Below are 20,287 nucleotides of genomic sequence, written 5' to 3'. Positions count from 1 at the left end.
CTGAAAAGTCTTGAAACTCATTTTCCCACTGCAGGATAAGAGCAACTTCCCTGATTTCTGTGAGGTGACTGCATTCAGGCTGAGTAATAGCCTTGGATGGACTATTGTTCTAGTCTGCTTATAAAAGCAAAAAAGGTTCATCTGACAAAACTGCAAGTGCAGCTGACGCCCTCAGCACATGAATGTGTTTTTACTGAGTTAACGTGCACATAGTTTTGCTGCAAAGGAGTGCAAGTCTCTTAGCTGCCACATTCCTTGTCCTTCTCCAAGAACTCTGGCTGCTTGTACCTCACTAGCTCTCTTGTCTAGCTTATCGTCTTCAACCCATCTTAACTGTCACTTTGTCATTAAGCCAATCAAACTCACTCCAGCTGCTCACCTACACTCAGCTGTACTGGTGTATTTCCTATTTGCTTCTTCATGGTGCATATTCCTCCAAACCCCTATTTCCCTATGCAGCCTGCCTTCTACTAGGTGGTTCTGGACCTCAGTGAAGGACACAGAATTGCTAGCATGGGAAACAGGAAGTATTAATGATGGGTGCTGAGTAAGGAAAGATGCCTAGAAGTGGGAAAATCATGTGGTAAAGGACAAGACTCTTGGGACAAGTCTTGATCCAGTAAGCCAGATGCTTACTTTCCCACATTGTAATTATTTCCTGTAGTCAATGCTTGGACCCGAGTTTTATGTATAAGCTTCTAAAAGGCCTTCTTAGCAGCAGAAGACTGAGTTTTTCTTTGTTTCTAAGTACAGGATGCTAAACAAAACTCTACAAAACACTTGCAATTTTTTTTCCATCAATGAACATACTTCTAACAGAACAATCTGATGTTAATCCAAGTTTGCAGATCATCTGCTGATTCAGGAAAGATTCTGTCACTGCCAAAAAGAACTTTGGGACAAACCAAGGAAGTGCAAATGCATGTGGCTCATGCTTTTTTTATTTTTTTTTTTAAATATAGATCTAAAAGGTTAGTAAGAGGAGAGGTTGTAAAGCTGGATCTCTTCAGGTACCTACATACTGTTCACCAGCATGCGCACATAGAAAGATTAAGCAATAAACTATTTCTTGCAGAACCCCCCTGCTATTTTTTATAGCATTAATACTGCTGTAAATTGATTCCAGTTTTGGTCCCTTGTAAGTCAGGGCCCTGGGAATATTGTCCCACCAGTCCCGCCTTCTCCCAGCCCTGCTATTAATCATGACTTGCCTGTCTTGAAATCTCCCACGGTTTGGTCACAGCTCCAAGGTCACAGGCTGTCATTAGCATTGATCTGAAAAACAGAAATGAACAATACAAGCTGAATCAACCTTTGTTGGATTTCTAAACAACTCTGCTCTGGGTGCATAAATAAATAATACATATATAAAATGTCAGCCATGGCACCTTCTTTTCCTCCAGAAAAGAATGACATGTTTGAAATCTCAGCCATCAGCATGGCTTTTACATCACAATTGTGCCTGTGAAGGCTAATGTATTGCAGGTCATCAGACAATGAATTTTTGGCATTGTGCACTGCACACTAGAAAAGAAATGGTATTGCACGGGAGTAACTGCTAATTTTGCAGTACTCCTGCCACTACTTATATAAATACATATAATATACCCGAAAGCATGTACGTCACATGATATAAGTAAGGGTATTATTATACAATAATACCTGCAAACTGAATTAATTTATATGCCTATTTGTAAGTGACTGCTGTAGCAAGAGAACCTATAATCACAGGAGGCAACACAGACACTGCTTAAGCAGTTTCTACTGCTCATCTACAATAAAAATTTAAGATTTACAATGAGCTGTACTGTTCCACTGTAGTTTAATACCTAGCTACAACCATGTTTTATATGCATTAGAAGAAAGAAACCATTCAGCTGGAGAAAGCGTTTATGTACAGTACATGATGCAGATAAAAGTCTAAGAAAGTTTAAACGAAGAACAAGGGCACTGAAAATGAAGCATCAAATATATTGCTTGAATCTAAAATCAGGAATGAGTGAAATGATATGGAAAATAGAAAATGGCCATTTTTTCAGTTTAAAAAAAAAAAAGACACCCAAAAGGAAATAGAATTTTAATGAAATTTCATATAAATTGAGACATAATCAGATATGCATATGCAAATATGCACACGTTGGCTCAACAGTGGCGTGTACCCATACCAGCCACAATGTCTATAGGGTGCATGCTCCAATCATTCCTGAGGGTTAGAAGAGTACTGTATCTGCAAATTCCCAGTTACAAACTACAGGAGCACAAAAGCCTACAGAAGAGAATAGCTGGGAGGAGGAGGAAACAGGAAATGGGAAGGAAAGAAAGGCCTTTGGGTTCAGAGGCAGAATATTGATGCTTTCTGGAGAAAGATCAGAAGGGCTGAGCAGTAACTGGTGAGGCTGGGAGAAGGGGAAAAATATGCGGCAGAAGCAGAAATGGGAATGGAGAAGGTGAGGTTATACTAATTACATCCCTGCTAAGTTTGGTAATGTTTGGAAATCATATCATATATATCATCATCTTTTATTTTTAAACCAAGCTGCCTTCTCTTGTTACTGCAGTCTTCTTTCCACAACATAAGAAATTCCTTAAACAAAGTCTACACTTTGAAATAACTAGAAAGCAAGAAATGTTAGTGCTCACCGAAATATTTCTCGATGTTTCTTTATATTCCAATCATAACCACCTTTACTGACAAGTTCAAAAAACTCAGTCCTTCTCCTGCAACAAAACAGATTATCAGAGAGGCAAACGGATACTTCCAGGGCAGCACTGCAGTAGAAACATGGTTCTCTAAGTGATATGAAACCATTGAACCTCATGTATTATTGTTAAAGACGTTACACTGACAGTCCATTTAAGCGAAACATACTAATTTCTGAAAATGTTCTATAAATGTCTGTTATCAATGTCAGAGCTGCCTAGTAAAAGCGATACTGTATTTATGGCCTCTGAAGATAAGGAAATAAATGATACCAAAATGTTCAGTCTTCCAAGGAAGCATGAAATGTTTGACTACAGCAGTGGACAGACAGACGATAGAAATACCCCTGAATTATACACACACTTCACTTTACTTGTCCTTGCAGAATGTTTTTTTTACTTCTGGATCCTGAAGGATTTTTCAGAGCCTTGTAATTACAGTTATTTCCAACACACAAAACACCAAGATGCTGTGGATGTCCTGAGTCAGTAGTCCTCACTGACTTTAAATTAGGTCTCCCTGCTTGACCCCATGCTTTGTCTTCTGGAAGATCTTGCCAATCTCCTCAGTGATGGACAAAACATGAATCAGGACATGTTAATGCTCGCTTGGTGCCTTTAAGTACCAAAATTCGGACTCATAGTCTGTAATTTTTATCACAACTCACACTCGAACTTCAATGGGCTCTTACTACACACAGTGTGACTACACATGCAGCGTGAAGCAGATTCTGCCACAGATGCAGAAGTTGAAGTACAAAAATATGGAACAACTTGCTTAGAGTGACAACATATTAGCACCAAAGCTGGAAACAAAATCCCTATGTTTTGGGTGCCAGTCCAGTGCCCCAGCTCATGGGAGACTGCTATCTCCTTGCCATGTGGGCACATCATTACTAGATTCCTCACTGGAGAAAGCTTATGGCTTTTTATTTTCCACATTTATGTCAGCTGGACTGCAATTTTGAACAGTAGTTATTGAAAGCACAGTCTGATGGCAGTGAGTGCAAGTTTTATACACGGTGATATCTAATCCCTTATGCTTCTTGAAATGAGATGTAAAAGAATTTTACATTAGACTATTTGGGAGTACAATGCAAAGTCATACATGCAGAAAACAAAATTCAGTTCATGTACAAATTCATAGCATCGTGGCCCCACTGGGAATAAACATTGCAGTGATGAACATTTTAATGGCCAAGACTACTTGGCACTTAAACCTGAAATCAACCAAATCCTGAGCTGATCATCAATAACTATGTACTTCATTAAGAGGGAGAGTGGTAGATTTTTGCATCCCGTATTTCAGTGCCCAATCTAAGTGTAAAATGTGGTAATTCTTTCATTTTGTAGTATTGGTTATTCTGCATAATTCATATGTTACTGGACACAAAATGGGCAACAGTTTTTAAAGCTGAAAGGATTTAAAGATGTCAGGAAGATGACATCTCAGAAACCTCAAACATTCACATTTAAAGTACAGAGATTCATAAACAGTAACTGAAAATGTTGCGAGTCTCAGGGCCATACATTAAGATGAAAATTTTAAATTAGGAGTTTGCTTTGACATCCATTGGAATAGATGTAGATGTATTAGTCTAACTCCATAGGGAATTTCTAGTATAGGAAAGAGTCAACCTGAGGAAAGCAGTCATGTATAAGGAAACAGTTTAGTGTTTCCTACTGGTTACTCAGGCATGGTATCCAACAGGAAGAGGTTTGTTGCTATTAAGCAAATATAACATGACAGGATTTAAGAAATAAAGAGAATGACAACGATTTGGGAATGTTTTTGAGTAGCACTGACTCTTGTATTTAGCCTGAAAGGGAAAGTTGACTTGCTACATATAGCAAATGCAGTTGCTTTACAGTTCAGTAGCTCAAGACATCATTTCAGCTAATTTCCATAACCTTCGCTTTGGTTCCATTCTTTTGCTTGCTGTATTATCTATGAACATCATTTAATGTTATCTGCTAAAATCAAGTACATTTTCCATCTAATCTTTTGCTGAAAGTCATCTTTTTGTTTGTTTGTAGAAAAGCAGTGCCTTGAGAGGGTCATAAAGCCTTGATCTGCCTGAAATTTTGTTGCTCTTTTGCTAATTGGATTTTCTGTTCATTAGGTTTAAGCATTGTAAGAATACTGATATGATAATTTCCTTCCCTACAAAAATATTGAAGACATGGCAAACTGAAAAAACAAGTTAGAATAGCAAGGTTCTTGTGTGGAAACACCTGTTCGCATTGGGTGGCTTTTAGAAGTGTAAACCAACAGTGATTTCAGGGAATCATTTTCAGGCACTCATAGAAGTAGAGTAGCATAACCACCACCTGATTAATGAATCATAACAACATCAGAGGAAAAGATAACTTATTTGCAGACTTCTGAGTAAAGAGGTCTCATTTACTAAAACTTTTCTGATTCATATAGCAAGTAAAAATCAATTATGCAAGCAGGGAAGAATAATCTTGAAATTCAACTGATGTCCCTCTTTGGACTTTATTTCTTTGTATTAAAACTAGAAAGACAACTTGACCACATAGTTTTTTAGCATAAGGCAGGCAGGGAAAAGAGCTTCATCATGCCTGGGTTGCCTCCTAAGGCGCTCTCCAGGATAGGCCCTCTCCAAGGCACAGCCTCCAGCTCGTTCAGGGGCTGCAGGGCCAGCGGGAGCGCATGGGGCCATGCTGGGACAGCTGCCCTCTCAGCCCCCTAACCGTCATCCTCTCCTTACAGCACAAACCAATTCTGCAGTCCCCGTTATTTGCAGGTAGGCAGTAGAACCTCTACTGTCACATCCCTGTGGTCCTTGTATCTCACTTAAAGCTGTCAGCAAATTCCACTGCCATACCAGCCCTCCAGATCACTAGCTAGCCTGACAGACAGCTTCAAAATAATGTGTTTTAAAGGGTTTATTTGTCTTCCTGTGGACCTTCATGTCAACAAGCAGAAATTTCTTCGCAGACTGACTCTTAGTAGAAACCTCTTCATGGGCTAATTTTACAAGTTATTTACAGTAAAACTATTCATAAAAACCCTTTCTTAATACAGCTTCTCTGAGAACAGACTTGCAGGAAACAAAGAAAAGTGTCTTTACTGCCAGTATTGTTCAGAAGTAGCCCTTAACAAAGTAACACAATACTGGGAGAAGAAAAAAAAAAAAAAAAGACAGGACAAACATTACAGCATCTCAATTAGTATTTTAGTATTTTTACAATTAACAGTTAAAGATACAATGTTGATATAGAGTTGAATAGATAAACTATGCCTGAAGTTACCTAGAAAACTGGTTTGGTATCAACCATCAGCACACATAAAGGGGGGAATACATGTATACCCCTCCTCTAAAAGTTGAGAAAAACATTACCAAACGCTACCCAGAGTCGTATGAGATAGGATCCTAAACAAGAATCCCTAAGGATGGAGCATTGTCAAGGCTGAGAAGGCAGCATGTAAAGCTGCACACCTGCCAACACTCTCCCTGTAAGCCAGCCACAGACGTGCCAGAGGGGGTTGATCCAGAAGCATAAAGTGCTGGTGACACCATGACTCCTCCGGCTACACGCACACTCCCACACAGTCTCACTGCAAATATAACTTGGTAATAATTAGCAGTGTTTGAAAAACAAAATAGAACCAACTTGAAGTCTGCTTAGAGATTTGATATGCAGATGAGAAAAAAAAAGATAACTGGATGAAAGAGATCCTATTACACTTCTCTACAGTTAATCTTATTTCTCATCTGATGCAAATTGGCATAATTTTCTTCAAAGAAGTAACATGTAAGCTTTCATTACCTCAGCATCCGGCTCTTTTATTAAATACAGTAATTTTAGCATAGGTGGTTAGAAGGTCTGAAATGGCGGAAAATAATTCTAAAATGTCATTGATTTTCTACATGCCTGAAAAAACGATCACAGAAGGGACGAGAGAATTATGGGACCAAACTGTAGCTGATTCCTGGGATCGCTTTGAAGTATGAGCCTGGGACTTCATTTGATTTTTGTTGATATAGATGTTACACATTAAAGCAAAACTTACTTGGACACTTGAGATATTTCTATTAGCCTAAAATATACTAAGTATTAGACTAAATCTCTTCAACCACAGCTAAAGACTAATTTCTCATATTATATATCCTCATTGGTATTTAATAGGTCATTAGAGTATGTTCTTCGAATTTTCATTTGTCAAATACAAGAAATGCCAATACTTACTCAAAATACAGAGTGAGGTCTGTTGCCAATATCGATTGCTTTAGAAGCTGCATAAGGTCACTGTAGTCCTTAGAGGACAAGTTAGCAAAGATGTTGTGACCCTATAATGAAAGAGATAAAGGAGGTAAAGGACTAGCAATCAATATAGGTTTTTAAAAGGTTTTCTAACTCTTTAGCCTACTGTTTCTCTCTAACAGAAGCTTTTTCTGATTCATGGCAAAACTATGACAAAATAATAATGTTAATACTGTGGAGATTACTTTGGGGAGGAAGAGTTGACGATTGTAATCAAGCATCTGGGATGTTTTTCTAAACTCTACTGAAATTATAGCCTCTTGAGAAAAGATTTACTCTTTGCTCTGACCCTGCACAGTCTCAGTTTATGGAGGAAAACTATGGATACATCTCAATCTTCCCTCTTATTAAATGTTTTTGGGAGCTGTGCTTTGCAGCTTTTGAGTTGTGCTCCTAATAGATTTATCTGAGCTGCAGCTTGCAGGCGCACAAACTGCTGTTAGGGCAGCCAAAGACACTAAATCAGTTTTTTCATTCAAAACAGCCTGTTTGCTCACTCTGACCATTACTGTATTCTTACAGCATATACAAGCTCTTCCTACACAGGTTGAGGAACTGCAACTTTATGTGGTTTAAAGGCCGAATAGGCCTTCCTATGGGTCATGGGCTAAGAATTTGAAAGGTGCTCCATAGCCAGAATGAAGAGAAGAAAACCATTTAATACTGTTATTCAAGAACAGAGAGGTGCTTTTGTTACAAATTCTGAAAAAATAATAGGGACAGAGATCCTACAATTTCTCTATGAAATCCAGGAGAAAATAAGCTGAAAGAAACAAAATTAATGAAAAATTCTAACAGTAATCTTACAGAAGTGGTTTCTGTGGCACTACTCACATAGGATTAAATTCACATAAATAAAAGTACTATACTTTTTTTTTTTTTTTTTTTTAAATAACCTGTAGAAACAACAATGTTCTTGCTAAACAGAATCTTATTTTGGTGACATTTTGCACTGTAATGCATGCATTCAGTATGCACTGCCATCTACTGCTTAGGAATATTAAAATGAACTTAAAAATGGGAATTTTCCAGCAACAGAATTTTTATAACCATGATGGTGTGAGGACATAGACAAGATAAGGTCTGGAGGTAGAGATGATAACAATTTCTTTATTTAAATAAATCAGCTAATTGTTGGTCTAAAAAATAATTTGTCATACATAAAAGATGATCTCTCTGTGACTGATTTTTTTAAAAATTATTTTTAGGTAAGTGATGAGAAAGATTTGAAAATCTAAAGCTTATCTATGAAAACCAAACTTATAACAAGAGTAATCAAAAAAAAAAAAAAGTATCAGGAAAACAGCAGCTATTACAACAGGAGTAATTTACCAAAGTGTCTGTTAATCTATAACATTGTTTGCCTTGTTGGCCTGTTTCATCATGTATAAAACCATACCACTACAAAGCTCAATATCACTTATACTGAAGCTAGTATGTCAAGAGTAAAGGATAAATAGCTCTTTTGTCCGCCATGATAAGAATCTACAGAAATAATGCAATATTCTATGTTTCATCCTAGATAGTAAAGAGAGACTAGAATATCAGTGCACAGGATATAATCTAGTTTCAACTTATTTTACACAGATGGTGTAAACTGGTGCATCTATGTAAGAGCATTGGAAGATGTAAATGTGTATTTATTCCAAACCGAGTGGTGTTGTGTTCCCATTAATAGACAGTATCTATTGGATAAAAATCCTCTGTGATTAATTCTCTTGTCCACAGATGAGGAGAAGAAGCTGCCTGAATGACCAAAGCAGACTTTTGGTTCAAGTAATATTTTACATCTACAAAAGCAGCTAGATTCCAGGAAGAATCCAGAAAAGAAGTAGATTCCAAGACAAAACATTATTTTGTAATTTTTTTTTCATTATTATTTCTAAGCTGGATTTTCTTTTAAAGCATGTAGTCTGACATGAGCTATAAACTTGCATAAAGTCATCCATGTATTAAGCCTATCTTTGGAAGGACATTCAGTCATGATAACTTCAAGAAGTGGGAAAGCTTATTCCAGCAGTCGAACAGCCTCATTGTTTTAAAACAAATCTTCCTTTTTCCCTTTCTGAACTAGTCTGTTTAGCCTTCAAATGCTGCTTTTTGTTATACCTTTCTCTGCTAGTATAAGGAGCCATTTACTTGGGTATCACCATTTAGACGAGCTAGGCTAAACTGAGCAGATTGAGTTGTTTAAATCTCATGCTGGGGCTCTCTTTTCCCATTTCTACATTTTAAATATAATGTTGAGCAACTGAACACTAAAACCACAGTCAGCATCTCATGACTGATCACTGTGACACTGCACACAGAGTAAAGCCATCACCCTGTTCTCATTTGCCATGGGACATCCCCAGATGCTCTTCAAAAGTTACTGCAGATCAGCATACAGTCTCTGATTGTGCTGTATGAACAACACTTTCATTTTTGTATATATTGAATGGATTTTGTAACAAGCTATCTGTGTATATTAAAAAAATGCATCCACTGTTTCATAAGGATTGTGCATCTTTCTACTTCTCCCACTTATGACATCTCTAGGGTACTACATGCTGCATACTGTTGCACATAAGGTGTTCTAGGCAGGAACTGTGTCCTGATATGAATCTGCAAAACAGCTAGCGTACTTTGGACAGCACAATATTGCTGACATTAATTTAAAAGAAGTCATTTAGGAAAATAATGCAAATCCACCACAAAAATAGTGATTACATAAAGTCTGTCAAAGAAATTAAATTGGTCCAGTAAAGGACTGAGATACACTGAATACAACACCTGTGGGGAAAGGTAAGAGCTCATTTTGTCTCCCTATACAGCACTGAGCAGGATGTTAGAAGACTGAGAAAAACTGACAATATGATTAGGATATGTTCTCCTTGCCCCTAGCTGATTGAGACAGATATAATCTCTGGGATCTATGATCAGCGTTTGTAGTTGTTTAATTTTGTGCTAGTTGTGACCTTTGAGGTAACCAATAAATAATTCCTCAAGGAGAGGGCATTAAAAAGGTACTGTGTGTGGTATTTCCTTTCCCTGGCTGAAACTGCCCAACAGCTTACAGTGAGATTAATAGTAATGCTTTTGTACCTCACTTTGGAGAATCATGACAGCATGATTGAAATGGTGGTGCTCCAAGGTAGCAGAGGTGCCGTAGAGCTGAGCTAAGGCTGATCCGCTCCTGAAACAGAACACAGGGAGTCAACAAATACTGCTCGTCTGCTTACAAAGCAGGTTTCAGAGACAATTTAGTAATGAAAGCATGTAGCCACACTTGCCTTCTCCATGTCAGCAAACATACTTGAGAGAGTTGGCCAGAGCAAAACAGTCACTTAAAGCCAAATACACGGCATTTATGTTCCAGACCTTGCTAAATACCATCATCTGACTAAAGATATTCCTGGAACTCCATGAAGTTTTGGAATGCAACTTCCAAAGCACCTCAGCAATGCAGCAGCACAGGCACGCACCACTATGCAGTAAAAGCAGGCAGTAACGTCCTTGAGCAGGTGCCAAGGGACTAGCTCTTCTATTATTACCTTTCATTTTCAGTTTTTAATAGATGTAAAAACAATGGATTACAAAGGGTGGCTACAAATGCTTTAAAAAAACAAACAAACAAAAGAACTGCAAATGCTGTGAAGTCTTGTCTATATGTGAAACCATACACTTAAAAAATTAAGGTAGACATAAAACCAGAAGTGAGAGCAGTAAATATAAAAGTTTAGCCTCTGTCTAGAATGTATTTTCTGATCATGTTTATTGTCTAAAACAAAATTAAGCTTCAAAATGCACAGAGCAGGTGGATTTTTCAAGTTTAAATAGCAAAAACTTAGACAATGCAATTGAAAACTGTATGACCAATTGTAGCATTGAAAATTGTTGGAAGGTGCAGAGAATTGGACTGGACTGTCAGAACAGTTACTGTTCACCATTACTTCACTTCTGGGACCCAGCCTTGAGTGACAAGATGGGTTTTCTTTCCAAAGAAATGAGAATAAGAGATTATGCTACAGACAAACAGAAAGAGTCTCCTAGGAGCATATACTATAAAACTGCACCATACTGATATTTAATTATCAGAAGCAGCTATATTAGAGAGAAGGATGTCCAGGAAACATCATCCCTAGAGAACACAGTGTTGAGATATATAACAGAGCCATTTCAGACAGCTGTGATATTGCCTTCATCGTATACCTCTTGAACTTTCATCACATAGAACAGTAGCATTGAACACTGAAGATAAAATAGGAAAATGTGATGCTTAAATCTGTAAGTCAAGTTAGAGGAATAAATCATAGCTGCTGTATGAAAACTGCAGCTTCTATTTTCAGGGATATTTTATATGTGTAGTAATGTTTGTCTTTTGTTAAATGTCTTCAGCAATTTCTTTATGGAGTCGTAAAATGGTAGTCTCCTCTTTGTACTCAGTTGTCAAAGAAGTATAAGTGATAGCAGTCTAACACTAAAACCTTTACCTTTAACTCAGCCATCCCTCTGCACAGGAGATACGGTTGGGTAACATTACAGTAGAGAAGTGGTTAACTTAATCAGAGCCTAAAATGGTCTGGATGTAAATCTCAGGTCTCATGTTGGTAAATTAGGAACATAAACATCAATCAGCTGAACTTCCCATTTGTCTCGTCTTTTTTGATTCTCTTCAAGATTCAGCTGCAAACATGCATCTAGCGGTGCTTGGTAACCTTTGCACCACGAGCTCTGTCTTGAGCACTGCAATTGATTTTTCTTGCTGTGGTGATTGAAGATCCAGACAGTGTCATTGTTTCATTGAGACTGTACAGCAGCAGCAATAGCTCAGGAAATGGTGGCTTAGCGAATATCAGAAACATCAATTTGAGTGATGTTCACTGAGGCTACTCACCCCCAGAAATGCCGCAGCCAGTGCACATACACACTGCAACAAACAGGCTATCTTTGCATATAAAAGGGTATGACAATAGGCCAACACACCTTCACCCTGTCTTTCAAATACTTTGGACAACCATTTGACCACTTCCTGTCACAGTGTAGGATTAGCAGTAATGCAAAACAGACAAATCTGCAAACACATTCTGAGTTCTGCAGAACAAGAGAGCCTCAGGGTCTCATTTTCTGACTGTAGAGGGCCCAGGGAGCGAAGAAAACCACACAGGATTTGGAGAAGGAATCTCCGTGTCTGACAGCTTCATTTCACAGTTTGTCCAGGATGTTGTCAGGGGACATTTCCTACTGCCTTTCAAACACAGATTTTGGAAACAATTTGACCTTGGTCGACAGAGTTCCCTTACCACCACAGTCCGAAGTACCCGCAAACTTTCCATTAACCTCTGGCTACTTCAGTAACATGTCTGAGGGCAGCAGCCTAGACAGTAAAAATAAGCGTGAGTCAGGGTTGCCGGATCAGGTCCTGACCACTTTGAATAGAATAAAAATCATTCTGAGAATTGCAAATGATCCAGAGAGCAAGATGTTGTATAGGTAATGTAAGAATCTGCCTGTGAGATACCTGAGCTTGAGGGGAACATCAGGCTTTGGTACCTTGTTTCAATATTTGGTGTCTGTTCACAAGGAGTAACCCAGTCAACAGCCTGATACAAAGGACAAGCCAACAGTTACCACAAAGAACAGAGAATTATAAAGATGGATAGTCCCTTACTACATACAGGAATAGGAATACTTAGCCTTGGCCTGGGAGGCCTGAAATTAATGCTTCATTCTTTATCCTCGGTCACCTTTTGCTCTTCTGTGGAAGAAAAACAAATTAAAGTAATAAGAATTAGAAAACTTACTTGGCTTGGAAGGCATTGTTGGTTCCCCTGTGGTCAAGGTCATGACATAAGCATCCCACAATCAAAGCTAAAATTTCAATTTCAGTCAAAATCTCCTGAAATCCTGCTGTCTGAAAGCAGAAAAAAATAGCATCTGTAACTATCTGTAACAAAAAGGATAAGTAATGATAGTCCATTGAGCAACAGTCAACTTTGTTTTGATATCATGAACATTTCAGTAAGGAGAAGATAAATGCTTTATTGTCATATTATGTTCCCTGCTGTATGTTAGATGGTTAGCAGAATAGATAACGTTCTTGGAGTGATCTGTTATTATCTCTCTGTTGCATTTGCAGCATGCCATTTCCCCACGACCCAGAAGGCACTAAAGGCAAAAAGAGATGGAAAAAACCACCAATAACTACACACTAAGATAGCAACTGAAATTTCATACCATAGAAATACAAAACAAAATTGATTTTGTTTTGAAATTATTGTTCAGAGAAGTACTTTAACACAGATTTCTTCAATCCTGAGGTGATCACTTTAGTTAATCCCTACAGTCAGAGATATCTAAGATGTTAAATCAAAAGAGGTATAAAAGAAGCCAGCTAAAATATAGTCTATGGAACTATTATGAACTATTAAGTGATTTGTTATCTGGGACATATGAAATGAAATGACATGATTTAAAGGGGAAATACCTCAAATTGCATAATTCTGCTGCAGATACCCTCTTGAATTTGAGAAAGAATTTTGAAAATGTATGTACCAAAATTCCCCATGACCACCTCAGGTACACCTGTGTGAATGGAGAGCTGACCTACCAACATTTTTTGCCGCTATACCTCTCCTCGTAGAGGAGACCTGCTATAGCAGTTTTTCTCCCTGAACTGCCTCATGCCAGAGAAGAAACACTGCTGCTGTTGCTAACCTCAGGCATCCTGAGCAGGTCCTGTTTGAGGAGGTACTAGAGGCTGCGTGGGACACCCCTTGTCTGGTGCCTTGCACCTTACCCTCAGCAGAAACAACCTGGTACTTCAGCTCTTCAGAAGCACAAGGGCACATTGCCTGTTAAAAGGACTGACTGAGCTGGAAAATCATTAACACTCGTCTTTCCATAGTGCCAGGCTCCAACCACACTCTCTGACTAGCCACATACTCTAGTTAGCATGAGAGGAGATTAAATAAAGAAATATAAAATACATTTACATTGGAAGATCAAAGCTAGACTGAACACTAACACTGCATAAGAAATCCTTAATTCCACTGATTCTGAGTGGGGAATATTTTCACCCACTGGCAAGAAGAGTGTTAAGCGATACAAAGACAATGAATAACTGTGGCATTTGGTGTCCTTACACTTCTGTAGGAACGTACTGCCTAGATGCCAGTCATTGCTACAATACCATGTGAAAACTCTGCTATTCACCCTGAAGACTATAAATTCTACTTGAATAAATGCTTATTCAAACCCCAATATTCTCTGTTTTCATAGTCTGAAAGGCAGTTGCAGTTAATTCTTAGGCAGTACAGAGAACCAACTTTCCCTGAGTGCTCAGGAAAACATTTTAATGTGAACTGAAGAAGTGCAGGACTTGCTACAAAAGCTTTATAACTGAGCATCAAAGTTTATATATCAAAAAGATCAAATATGAGGAAAAAAGATTCCATTCAGGAAGTGTCCACTGGTGTTCAGATTAACTTGAATATTTATGAAAGGGCTTCTCCTGCTTCCTAGTAGCATTGCTTTTTAAAATTTCTGTAGCAGCTACCCAGGCAAAGAAAATAATTTAAAAAATAGTGTTTTCTCTTTTTACTTTTAAATATTGCTCTTATATAACAAAGAATAAGCAAGGTCTATTTAGAAAAATAAAAATAAGCTTGTAACTGACAACATACCATGTGTCAAGTTTCAATCTAGAAAAAATGTTCAAAAGCTGAGTTAAAGCAACTTAAAATAGATGTTTCATAATAGAAAATTGATGGTGCAATAAATAGCCTTTAGCATAACAGAAGCTTTGATTAAACTTCAGGATTCAACCTGCATTATAAATGCAGGAAAACTGATTAAGAAATTTATTAACAGTAGCAATATCTCAAAAATAAATTCAACATTTAATCAAAAATCTTGTCATTGAATGTATGAGAGAAACATAGCATATTTCACTTAATAAGATCATTTAAAATAAAACAATGTTATGATAAGAGGATATCTGTTTTCTTGCATTATATTCAGACCAAAGGATTACATTTTCCCATTTTTTGAATTTACGCAGAGAGAAAAAATACATAGCTATAGACGATGGTGCAGTAAAATTTATTTTCACCAGAAAAGGAATGACCCATAACTCATGAGTGGCAGAGTCTCCAGTGAGTTATGGAGGTCATTCTTTCATGTGAGGAAATGAATTGCATTCATTATACCTTGCTCCACATTTATATGTTTTGTTATTAGCACACCAGATGGGATTTTAATTTTGTATTACTTACTTCAAAAAGTAAAAATGAAAAAGTATCAATATGAACTGGGTTAGGCAAAGGCATTGATAATGAAGGCTGGGCTTGATCCTTTGGTTTGCTCTCGTGTGATGTTCCTACCTTGCAGGAGCAGCCTTGCTTCAGTGCTTGTCTTCAGAATACTTGTACAAGAGTATGTAGTACAAGAGTATGACTCATAGTACTGGGCTTATATTTCTCCAGTGTCTAACTGGAGAGAGAGAACATGTATATTTAGACATACAGGAAGACACACCAAAGGCTGACAAGGGAGTGAAACAACTGGTTTAAGCTTTGCTGGATTTCTGTTGGTTGGCTTGTTCTGCCCAGCTGAATTTTGCTCCTGCTTTCAGTGGGAGTGTGGTCAGGCTACCACGTTACGGTTTAGAAATTACTATGCTACGGTAAGACCTTCTTGAAAACTCCCTAAAATAGACCTGTTTATTTATATTTGTGGTGCAGCTAATATTGCTGACTTTCACAGAGAAGTCAGGAATAGGCTGCAATAACTGGAGGAAAGAGTCTTGCACATAGACATACATTCATATACACATTGCAAAACTAAGTATCCTACACAAATCAGCACCTTTCTGATCACCAGAGCCCCTCTGCAAGGCAGAGAAGTTTCCCTTTTTACAGATAAAACACCAAGGCATGTTAACTAGGATGTTGCCTAACAAGGCAAATGCAGTATGAGCAAGCCCTGTGCTATTATGTCTTTCGGCTATCGCTTTCATGTCTTTTTTCACAAGATCAGTCTTCCTATCTCTGGAAGCAAGAGCAGCCGAGGTGGGTCCCACACTGGACAGACTTCTGATATCTATCAGAGCAGCAGCAAAGCGGGGTGGGACTTGGAAAGCCAAATGCCTAGTGTATGTGCCAGCTACTCACTTGCAATCGCTTGTTCAATTCACCAGAAGTGTGGATAATGAAATGAGTTTGGCCTGAAAATCCTAGATTACCTCCCACAGATATTTGTATCCCCATGCTGATTGCTAAAAGCATCCTGCAATTCTGCTTTGAGAACTACAAAGTAGATTCAGATTTCAGCCTCGCAGGCCTGCTGCTGGCTGTTCAAGAAACCGAGATCTTCCTCCTCCCTGCTGGCTGCCGATTTAGTCACTTCCAGCTGAGATGGAAGTGCCTGGTAGGAAAGAGCTTTTCCCACCCAAAACAACAACCGGCCGCAAACCTGGCCTCGGAGCTCCATCTAGAGGACGCTTCTCCTCACAGAGGAGGTTTGTGAAGATGGGAGATGTGGCTTCCTCGAATCTCCGGGAGTATTCAACAGAAATTAATGCAATTCCCATTCAAATGGCGTTGCTGACTTCCCACTTATTGCTCAGAATGAAAAGCTTTTCATCTTTAGAGAAATTACAAAAAAAAAAAAAAGCGCATGTCAAGTTTATAGCGCTTCAAAAACTACCGATGCCCACATGTCACCATGAGATTTTGCTTAAAGTCAACAGAAAGTGTCTGCTGGAAAACAGAAGCAACTTTAATTTTTCTCTGCTGAACAACCTCACTCCCCCCAAAAGGGGTGAACTTTCTCTTTTATTTAAGATCTCTGTTTGCTTTGTCTCATGGTGTATAACAACTTGTTACACATTTGTAAACGCTCATAGAAATTAGCCCCTGTAGCTTTAGCTAGCAAAACAGACCTAACACATTTACCTGCTAGGGGACTTCATGCTCTGTTTTTACTCTTGACCAGGGTATGCAGCTGTGCCACAGAGACCGTGCCAAACCGAGGAGGATAGCTTGGAATCCACACCAGAGACAGCTGTGCCCCACACGCAGGTAACATGCCATGGCCCATCCAATGTCCATTTAACACAGCGGAAACATTTCAGCATGGAACAGACTGATCTGGTGATCTGCGCTGCTGTATGAACAGCACAGGCTGTGCAGTCTCCACCAATAATGCTCAGACTGATGGCACATGAACACTAGCCTCAATGCAGAGGCTGTTCAGCAACAAGAGTGTAAAAATTCAGTGATTAAAAATTAGGGAACCAGCACGTCATATCCCTGGCCTCAGCAAGGGCACTTCTGTAACACCTACTGATTAGGATGTCTTCAAAACACAGCTCCCCAGCCAGGTGATAGTAGTAGCCCAGAGGTATTTTTATTGTCTACAAAATGTCATCTCCCAGGTTTACAGAAAAACTTGTTTCTCCTTTGTTAAGATGTGAGCAGTTTAGCACTGTTCACCAGAGACTACGTTAACAAGTCAGAAGATTTGAATTTTATTTCTAGTTCTGTCAAATGTTCCTCTGTCCCTGGGAAAGAAAATATTCCTGTATTTGCAAGTGCAGCCTTTGCTTTGGGGAGTCTGTTTGTTGGTTCCTCATTAAAATATTCTAAGATTTAAATGAGAAATATTCTTCTAATTATATAACATAAGCTTATGTGTCAACCATCTTCAATAAGAAAAGATGGTTGACAATACATCTTATGAATATTAGAGATTTACTAAAGCATTAACATTTCATTTAATTTGAATTCTTATTTTTATCTGGAGATATGACAAAAAAAAATTTGAAAGCACAGTGAAAGTCCTGCATCACGCAACGTCAGGCTGCTTCTCTTTTGCTACATTAACCAGAACCTTAAAAATCTAGAACCACCATCTTTTTACTGATACTTTTGCAAGAATTAACAGGTCAAATATGCATTATTTCATGTGGTGAGGTTGCTGTGGGGTAGGAGGAAGGAGAGTAGAAACATTGGTACTTTCAAAGAATTAACTTATATGTTGAGAGAAGTTACGGCTACCGTTGGAGATAAAGGTTAATAAAATGCAGCAGTGTTACAGCATCCAACGTACAAGGTTCAGTTCATTCACTAAGTTAGAAGATGATCTTAGAATATTTTAAGGCAGTACCTTCCACGACTATCTAGATGAAGCTGGAGAAGAAAATATTTAATGTCAACATAATAAATACTTTTTTTAGGATACTAATCTTCCATGTTTTAGTACATCCCAATTTAAGAGTCTAAAATAAATGTCAAATCAAAGTGTTCCAAAAGGAAAACATTATTGTAAGATCAAGATCCATAATAACAAGCTCACTCCGAGACTGCCATCTGTTTTCAGTCACTTAATGTGCCTATGGTATCACTGTCACTAAAACACTATAAGGTTTTGCCAAATATGTGCCGCCTTAAGTTAAATAACCTAATTCTGCGTGCATATCCATTGCAAATGAATGAATATCATAATAACTAGAAAAGAAATGTTAGAAAATGTTTAGACAGGTAAGGCAACGTGGCAATAAAAGCTCCTACGGGATTGTGTCTGTAGCTGGATACTTACAGTTAACATGGCAAACATTAGCTGGCACACGTTGAAAGCATGCCTCCAGTTGTGGTATAAAACCATTCGATAATTCTTCCTAACCGTCAAAAGCCACCTACACAGTGTCTGAAATGAAAAGTACAAATTTTACCAGGGCTACTAAATGTGTGCAAATGGACAGAGCAGTGCCAAGACAGAAGCAGCAGATATCTCCGCAGAGCAGATGGTTACCTCGTAGTCAATTTTAAATTTCTGAACCATTCCAAGTTCCATGAACATCCGCAGGGCTGCAGTAATCATGGCATCCACATCAAGTGAGAAGTCATCAAAATGGATGTCATCAATGCCAAGCTCTGACACCAGAGGGATGTTTGCTGCCTGAAAATGCCAAGGGGAAAGGGAAACTTCTGATTCAAATCCTGGGCCTTTTTTTCCATGTCACTCTTACAAGAAACCACCCATACAGCTGTTCTGACCTGCCAATTCAAATCAACCCTGCTTGATTTGAATGCCAACCAAAACAAGTCTTCATGTGAGAAATACCAACAGGGCAAGGTAACAGAGAAGGGGAACAATGGGAAGGAGAAGAACCAGATACAATCAGGAAATATGCTCACCATCCCAACTGGAACCTGCGTACAGCATTTAGACTGGAAGAGCTGTCCACTTTACAGCTATTGCAGTAACACGATATATTCCAATGCAAATTACAATGGTGTAATGCAAGAAACATCTGGACAGCCAGCAGCTGTGAATTTTAATCGCTACCATTCAGAAATGCAAAGTAAATATACTGCTCTGCAGGATTTCTTCGTCCAAATGCCTTTATGTTCATAAGCGTACAAGTGCCCTTCACTTTATACTGTTCACTACACATTCACAGAACCAAAACAGTAATACAAGAAATGTTTGGAAAGAAATACTTTCCAAAGGAACATAAAAATAATTTTCAACATTCTGATCATGCAGTAAGTTAATAAGCTATAGCAAAAGCCTTATATATTTCTCCTTCCATAAGACAGCAGATTCGTGTTCCATTTGTAATAGAGGAATGGGCTTTTCATGCACACAAAATCATACAAGGTGGTTGTGCAGGACTGGCTGATGAATACAGCTGTGCACATAGACATGTTCTGGGTGGCCCAGCGGCAGCATCTGCAGGAGCCAGGCGGAGGTGCCGTCAACCCTCAAGGGCTTGTTTGCCCTTCCTTATGCCCCTTCAGACTTGCCACTCATCTCCCCAGAGAGGACAGGTGGAGGAGCCTGCCTTTGCTGAAGAAGCATCTCTTCTTGCTCTCCTCCAGCGAGAAGGTGACGGGTCAGGTAGAAATCTCACAAAGGAGCTGGGTCTGGCCCATGGGCCACGGGCTGTACCATGCTGAATTTGTTAAACTTGCACGGACTCAGCTGGCATGGCACATCCAGGTACTCACTGGCATATAAAAATACCTGTTCATGCAGTTTTAAGTTCACCTTCACAGTTGTGGGTTTCTACATGATGACCTTATGGCTTCCTTTTTAAGAACTTGTATTTTGAAACACTGCACCATAACTATGACAAGTTACTGACAAGTAAAAAGCTTTTTTCTAGGCAAAGGAAAAGGACCACCTCAATAGTTACTTTACACAAAGATTAAGCTGGTTCAGCCGTACCATGTACAAGCAGATAGTGCAAACCTGTCATAGAACAGTATTAACATTGTGGTACCGACCCATCTGCTAACTAGAAGAA

At 38.6% G+C, this 20,287-nt stretch overlaps 1 protein-coding gene and 1 long non-coding RNA gene across 10 annotated transcripts in view; one reads left to right on the top strand and one right to left on the bottom strand.

Annotated features, from left to right (window-relative positions):
• PDE11A (phosphodiesterase 11A) overlaps positions 1 to 20,287 on the bottom strand; it is a 135,180-nt gene that overhangs the window by 23,217 nt on the left and 91,676 nt on the right. For 8 of the 9 annotated variants that reach the window (XM_080599490.1, XM_080599488.1, XM_080599489.1 and 5 more), the window contains 7 exons: positions 18,787 to 18,933; positions 18,574 to 18,681; positions 12,777 to 12,886; positions 10,078 to 10,168; positions 6,919 to 7,019; positions 2,641 to 2,718; positions 1,212 to 1,275 (listed from right to left, as the gene is read on the bottom strand). In XM_080599490.1, coding sequence (XP_080455616.1) covers positions 1,212 to 1,275; positions 2,641 to 2,718; positions 6,919 to 7,019; positions 10,078 to 10,168; positions 12,777 to 12,886; positions 18,574 to 18,681; positions 18,787 to 18,933 — 699 coding nt within the window. The remainder of the gene's footprint in view (positions 1 to 1,211; positions 1,276 to 2,640; positions 2,719 to 6,918; positions 7,020 to 10,077; positions 10,169 to 12,776; positions 12,887 to 18,573; positions 18,682 to 18,786; positions 18,934 to 20,287) is intronic. The other variant, XM_080599492.1, reaches the window with a different exon arrangement.
• The window catches only part of LOC308198031, a 71,552-nt gene that overhangs the window by 42,751 nt on the left and 8,514 nt on the right, over positions 1 to 20,287 (top strand). Inside the window, exon 3 of the long non-coding RNA XR_013953545.1 lies at positions 16,969 to 17,054. This is a non-coding gene — a long non-coding RNA (uncharacterized lncRNA). The remainder of the gene's footprint in view (positions 1 to 16,968; positions 17,055 to 20,287) is intronic.

This window comes from Anser brachyrhynchus (genome assembly GCF_964034855.1).
Source record: "Anser brachyrhynchus genome assembly, chromosome: 7".
Lineage (NCBI taxonomy): Eukaryota > Metazoa > Chordata > Aves > Anseriformes > Anatidae > Anser > Anser brachyrhynchus.
The sequence above is the reverse complement of the archived record's forward strand: the minus strand, read 5'-3'. Positions and strand labels throughout refer to the sequence as shown.